The sequence below is a fragment of the Polyodon spathula genome, chromosome 59 (genome assembly GCF_017654505.1).
Source record: "Polyodon spathula isolate WHYD16114869_AA chromosome 59, ASM1765450v1, whole genome shotgun sequence".
NCBI lineage: Eukaryota > Metazoa > Chordata > Actinopteri > Acipenseriformes > Polyodontidae > Polyodon > Polyodon spathula.
In genome coordinates this window covers 780,936-787,844 of record NC_054592.1, presented here as the reverse complement: position 1 = coordinate 787,844, position 6,909 = coordinate 780,936, and the positions used below count along the sequence as shown (strand labels likewise).

At 45.9% G+C, this 6,909-nt stretch overlaps 1 protein-coding gene across 1 annotated transcript; it reads left to right on the top strand.

Moving 5' to 3' along the window:
- Nucleotides 1-6: 6 nt before the first annotated feature.
- LOC121307794 (zinc finger protein 335-like) lies at nucleotides 7-6,642 on the top strand. Its single transcript, XM_041240074.1, has 12 exons — nucleotides 7-17; nucleotides 226-494; nucleotides 1,037-1,172; nucleotides 1,492-1,692; nucleotides 2,121-2,263; nucleotides 2,773-2,912; nucleotides 3,259-3,362; nucleotides 3,508-3,585; nucleotides 3,810-3,893; nucleotides 4,258-4,323; nucleotides 4,534-4,639; nucleotides 5,130-6,642. The coding sequence occupies exons 2-12, from the start codon at nucleotides 331-333 to the stop codon at nucleotides 5,252-5,254; spliced, it is 1,347 nt and encodes a 448-aa protein (XP_041096008.1). The 5' UTR covers nucleotides 7-17; nucleotides 226-330; the 3' UTR covers nucleotides 5,255-6,642.
- Nucleotides 6,643-6,909: the final 267 nt, after the last annotated feature.

Here is a 6,909-nt window from a genome sequence, read left to right as displayed (position 1 = left end):
GCAATCCCAGAGAGCTGGTCAGTAACTCACTGCAGGTACAGTCTGAGGCAGGAAATATATATATATACTTTGATAGCCTGCCTTGTTATTCCAGCTTTGTTGTTCTCCATTGTCATTTACTCTGTATAAGTCCCTGTGTATGTGTGTGTGTCTGTGTGTGTGTTGTGCGTCTCTGTGTAGTGCTGTTATCATGAGCTCCACTAACCGCTGTGCTGCCCCCTGCAGGTAGCAGTGCTGAAATCAGACGGGACGGCAGGGGACCTGGAGGAGGGGGAGGCAGACCCTGTTGAGCACCTCTCCTCCCAGACCCAGAAGGTTGTGACGTTCCATATGAGGGAGCACGGGGAGGCCCTGGTGCAAGAAGCCTTTGAACCCAGGGCAATGGAGGGGGGTACTGAGATCACCCAGATCAACATCACCTCGTACCCAGGCGGGGAGCTGAGTGTGGTGGAGCAGCCGGGAGAGGAGATCCACAGCACTGCCACCGTGTACAGGTAGAGACTCCGCACACAGGCCAAGAGACTGCTGGGCAGCTCTGAAAACCAAGGGGCTACTTTCACAAAGCAATTCTAGACAGCAGACAGCTAAATCCAATTCACTTCCATAAAAAACAATTAAGAAAAGAACACATTTATCCTTCAGTCATATATAGATTTGTTGAGTGCATTTCTACTAAACTTTATCGTTCTATTGTAAAATATAGTTTTTTGAAACAGATACAAATAAAAGAGCTTGTTATCAGTGAAACTGGCCTCAAGGGGCAGAAGACAGACGCCGCTGAAGTGAAACCATGTACACAGAGGTGACGTTAGAGGTGTGCTGTGCAGATATTCACATTTAGAAGATAACTGCTATTAGATTAGACTTAAACTAGCACAGACCAAAGCAAAAAGACCAAAGCAAAACTATATCTCTCTCTCTCATATATATATATATATTTCTTATAGGCCAACCCAACCCAGCCCATCATATTATAGGGGACCCTGTCTTGCTCTTGTCTTGACTCTCACAATGCCCTTTCTCTATACGTCTGCAGCAGTGGAGATGCCAGCCCAGAGGGCTCTCATTCTGTGGTGGTCAGCAGTGGTGCTTTGACTGGTACCCTGAAGGAACACAAGGGCAAGTACTACCTGACATCCAGCCTCGGTGGAGGGACTGTCCAGCAAATTGAGGTAAAGCGTGAGGAGGCTCAGGGTGCTAAAGAGAAGCACTTGGCGGGGATAGAGTGACGGAGGAAGTTTAGTGTTGAGGCTCTTTAGGCTACTCCCAGTTTTGGGGATCTGTTTTTGAACTACAAGTTATGTTTCAGTTACAGTTATTAATGGGACCTACTGCACACATGGGTTTGCTGTCTGTACAGTATGTTGTCATTTAATACTGATAATACAATCCATACATTGCTTATCTTAGCTAGATATTCAGTTTATCTGGCTGCTTGTACTGTAACGGTATCTGTAAGAAGACTCATGTCTCCCTGCTTTCTTTCCCCAGCTCAGCAGTGAGCCCCCTGCCTCCCCCCCTTCCACTTCCTCCAGTCAGCAGCTCAACTCCAAGAAGTTCTCCTGCAAGATCTGCATGGCCTCCTTCCATGGCAGGGCGGAGATGGAGAGCCACAAGAGGGCGCATGTGGGTCCCCACATGTTCAAGTGCCCAGACTGTAGCTATGCTGCTTCCTCCTGGCCAGATGTGCGGGTTAGTGTTTCAGCAGCACGCTCTACAGCAGGGGTCCAGAGTCCTCCAGCTTTTATAGGGATCACTAAGCATTTCACTGGTTAAGAGCTGCAGGGAGGTAAAGTGCTTTAATTGAGTCATTTAGAGTACAGGTGGAACAAAAACCAGCAGGGCTTTAGACATTTGAGGACTGAAATTGTGCACTCCAGCTCTATACTCTCTAGATTTCTCAACGCATTCGTAACGCTGCATGCATATTCCACTCGCGTACTGTACACCTGTTCACCAGAGCAGGAACGGATGCAAACCATAACTCTGGCTGGTGAAGTGTTTCCCAAAACCCTACATTTTAATGGCGATGGGACATCCCTGGTAAATAATTAAAAAGTCTTTTAAAATAATAATTTTTAACAGACGTAAACACCTCCCCCTTACCATTCCACCACCAGAATCATATGACCCAGCACGCTGACCTCCGACCCCATAAGTGTGGCCACTGCAGCTTCGCATCCAAGAACAAGAAGGACCTCCGACGCCACATGATGACTCACACCAACGAGAAGCCCTTTGCCTGTGAGATCTGTGGGCAGAGGTGTGTGCTACCCAACTCCTACATTCTACCAACTACATCATTGCCTCTTCATCTGATAGGCCTGCTTCACAAACACACACACACTATTTTTCTGCTTCCAAAAATCTTCTAAGTGTTGCAAATTACCAAGGTCAGGGATTGAAATAAGACTCATTTTACACAGCAGTTTCACCCATTCCAGGTTTTAATACATGCTTGATTAGCCACAGTCTTAATCTCATAGTAAAACCAGGAATGGATCAAACTGCTATGTAAGGTGAGTCTTATTTCCATCCCTGCTGATCTAAAATGACGGCAAAAGGTTTCTTTTCATTGGGTTGATAGTATATACAGTTTTCTACCACTAGATGCCACTGTTGGCACTCATTTTAAACATCCCAACAGTGAACTGCAGTGTAATCAGAGTAACATAATGTGCAACATGATTAGGTTTTGTAGAACTCTGGACCGCAGTGATCACACAGCTCCAGAAGAAACCCACGTGGTAAATCTCTGGCATCTCCCAACAGGTTTAACCGGAACGGACACCTCAAGTTCCACATGGAGCGGCTGCACAGCTACGAGCCGCCCGCCCGCAAGGCCCGGCTCGGGGGAGCCCAGCAAGCTGTCATTCTGAACAGTGACGACGAGACGCTGGCCACGCTGCAGAGTAAGGAATCGGAACCACTCCCTCCAGAGCAGGGCTGTCCAGCGGGGTGGCGTGTTGAGCGCCGCAGTGTGTCTGTTTTGAACTATCCCGTTTTTAAGGCTTTTTTTGTTTTTTAAAAGGGTTTGGACAATATGTAGTCTATGGCAGAAGCGAATACAGTCAAAATTCAGCATATTGATATGTTTTAAACTGTGCTTAATGAGAGGAAAACTACTGAAGCTGTGTCTGAGTGTAGTTGATGCTGTTGGGTTTAAGTAAAAACTAAACTTCTATTTGAACTACCGTGGTAATCGGTAGGGCTCATGGTGGTTTTACAGATTTAAAAGTGTTATCTCTCTCCCACCAGCTGCTCTGCAGACTGGCCAGACAGTGATCACTCCAGAAAGGCTGCAACAGGCTCTGGGGCAGGACCACATCATCGTAGCCCAGGAGCAGGCTCTGTCAGACCAGGTACACACTGCTGGAGAGGCAGGGTGGGGCATCACAATGTGCCCTACCTACGAGGTTTAAATAGAGAGGTCTCTTGGGGATGTGAGACCCCCAGATACTTGCAGTACCTTAGCGTATGTGTTTTCTGAATGTATTTCTTTTGTAGGAGGAAACCACGTACATCCAGCAGATAACAACTGTGGATGGGCAGACAGTGCAGCACCTGGTGACCGCTGAGAACCAGGTAACCGAGGTGGGCATCTCTGTTCAATAAGGGGGTAAACCAGGGATTCTGAACTTCAGTTCACAATTTGGCAATATCATAATTCTGATATAATCCAAGCCCCTGTCGTGACTGGAGCCCACAGCACAAGGCTGCAGAGAGACTGCATTGCCGCAGGGCTGTAGTGTGTTTTAGAAGAGCTTACCCACTGATCCAGACCACAGTGACCCAATTTCTTTCTGCAGGTCCAGTATATCATATCACAGGATGGGATCCAGCACATTATCCCTCAGGAATACGTGGTGGTGTCGGAAGGAAACCACATTCAGGTATATATATAACATGCTAACAAACACACATGCATACATGTGCACATACATGCACCACACCACGCATTCACACATACAATGACAACAACAACGGAAACTGTCTTTGTAAACACTTCATAAACACTTAATACATACAGATTAACATAGACACAGTGCTAACACAGATTGACACACACACACCCACCTCCAGACTTTTACACATTGATACAGTAGCACTGACGGAGAGCCTGCACTTGTACAAGGAGATACATTATACTGGACGGCAGATCAGCACAAACCTCAGGCTGTTGGTGTTTGTCCTTCTGGTTTTAAAATCGCCGCTGCTCGTTCTGTTCTCAGATATGTGTCTTGTGTTGAACTGCAGGTGCAAGATGGACAGATCGCTCACATTCAGTACGAACAAGACGGGCAGTTCCTACAGGAGCAGCAGGTAAGAGATAATACAGAATGGCAATCCCAGGGCAGGCTCAGGCATACTTAATAAACAGAACAACTGCACCAAAATGATCCCAGTCCTGCTGAACCCATGTAAATCTGGGACTAATTAATCGTGGAAATATCTTTTCCTGTCTTTAACAACATTCCCGTAAAGCTGCTATAGAAATGTAGACTGCGAAACTGAGTTGTGACCCCTGTTCAGATCGCGTTGAGCCATGACGGGCAGATCCAGTACGTACCCATCAGTTCGGGGGAACAGATCGTCAGCCATGAGGATCTAGAGGCTGCAGCACATTCCACTGTTACCGGTAAGCCATTTCTCGCCAGCGCCCTCTGCTGTTTTTTAAATCTAGCGCTGCACAGCACTCTCTGTTTGTGTTCATGAGTCCCTGTCTCCAGATTATGGAATTTACCACAGCATTCCCTTCTGTGATGACCAGAGCACACATCGACCCTGCTGTAAATGATAGGTACTGATTTTCACTGTTAGTCTCTGTGGTGGTGCCTGCTCTTGTTACTTCTGTACTGTTGCAGTCTTGCAATTGACATGAACCTAGACTCCACCCTTGCTGTTCTGTTGGTGTGTAAGTTAATTCTGGGTCTACTGCAAAGCTTGTTTAGTGTCTTGAGAAGCCCAGTTCCACAACATAATTGTTCTCCTGGCTAGTTGGGAACAGGTAGCATGCCAGGTCTATCAAAGCTCAAAGACCTTCCCCTTATTAAAAGTTCCTGGTGGTTTGTAGGGGTTTCTGGTCCTGTATGTTAACTCTCTCTCTCTCTCTCCTGCTCTCCTCCCAGCAGTGGCCGATGAAGCCATGGCCCAGACTCAGACAGTGTATGCTACCGAAGCCACGCCCGAGCAGCTGGAGCAGATGCAACAGCAGGGGATCCAGTATGACGTCATCACTATCACGGAAGAGTAGGGGGAAACCGCACTGAACTGCACTGTGGGACATTGTTGGGTTTTAAATGTCCATCACAATCCGGAAAATTACAGATTTGCTTTCTCCGTACCATTAAAGCCTGGCAACCCTGGTTCCAGCTTTCACATTTTCTACACCCAACTGTAGAGACTAGCGACCAGTCAATCCTGGTCAAAACCACGGCGCATTTCACTGTACACTGACATTTTGCAATACTACTTTCAAAAGCACGTAAAATATCTAGTCGGGCCCTAATTATAATCTACCAATCTGGTGCAAGTATATAAATAAAAATGTGACCCAAGAGGAGATAAATATTCTGAGACCCAGACGTGACGTCTATGTTGAACAGACTTCCTCTTGCGTTCGTTGATAATGAATGCTTCCCATGTCTCTTGGAGTGACGTGTTCTGTATTTATCCTGCAGTTTGCAGGGCCCATGTGGAAATCCCCTCCATCTTCTGCAGTAAACGTTAAACCAAGACAAGTAATTGCAGTTGCAGCGTCCACACCCTAACGATGCAGCGACTCGTTGTGTTTGGGATGCTGCTGCACCAGGTAATACAGTGAGTAGTGTTTGATCCAGGACTTCCTTACAGACAGGCTGGGATACCTTATTTCTGGGTCTACTGGAAGTCTCTATTTACAGTAGCGGGATGCAGCAGCCAGTGTTTTGGCACACCTGAGGTTTCAGATGTGAAAAGTCAAGTCATGGGTCATTCAGTTAGTGTGCCTGCCTGTAAATTCTGCTGCACTTGTTTTAAAAGCAGAGAGGTGTGTGGATTCTGGAGACTGTAGAATCTAAAACAATCTACTGCACTGTGTATATATATATATAACATTTAAAACTATGAATCATTGAAATTGCCTGTGTTCGTCCCATGTTGGAAGAAGCTAATTGGCTATTCCGTGTGTAAACTGCGCCTCTTTGAAATTCTTGCACATTAATGGACATAGGTGGTCTCCCGTCTATAAAATGGGAAACGTAGTCTTAAAGGTACTATACGTGGAGATATGTGAGGAGATGGACAATCAGATGTATTTTTTCTCTTTGTTTTTTGGCAGTGGAGGGGTTTCATGATAACGTTCCACTATACTGCTCAATGCTTATTTCACATTAAACACTTTTTCTTTGCTCTTTCTAGTTTATTTGCTGTTGTTGCTTTCATCCGTAAGCCGCCTTATTTTGTTTTTGGAGCATGCATCCCACAGTGGGGATGCTGCCTTGGGGTAATAGCTGTTCTTTATAACCTCAGTATGGGGGAACAGGAAGAATTGCATGTGTGCTCAAAGAATGAGGCTGTCCTGTGTAAATACACTTCATTATAGTTTGAATTAGGGTTAGTAGGAGCACAGAGCCAGCTTTTAATAAATCCCTAATGCTGATATCTGTGTGGGTGTGTTTTGTTCCTGGTTGATAAAGATTGGTGTAATTTTTTTTTTTTTAAAAGGTGGGTATGCTCCTGTATGATAAACCTTGGCATTGGCAGAGAGAACACAGTTTGAAATCCTACACATTCCATCATTAAATTCTACCGTTTCAGTTAACAATCTGAGCAATGAAACACGTTTTGTGTGCACGCCAGTTACTAAGGCTTATGGACACCTGCCGTTTCATAACTCCTCTCGGAAGGGCAGGGATGTGGATCGCTGTA

Bases quoted from the DNA above. Each gene is read 5' to 3' on its own strand.
- LOC121307794 (XM_041240074.1), top strand. From the start codon at position 331: ATGAGGGAGCACGGGGAGGCCCTGGTGCAAGAAGCCTTTGAACCCAGG. The intron at 3,363-3,507 runs GTACACACTGCT...TTTCTTTTGTAG, and splicing joins AGCAGGCTCTGTCAGACCAG to GAGGAAACCACGTACATCCA. The intron at 3,894-4,257 runs GTATATATATAA...GTTGAACTGCAG, and splicing joins CGGAAGGAAACCACATTCAG to GTGCAAGATGGACAGATCGC.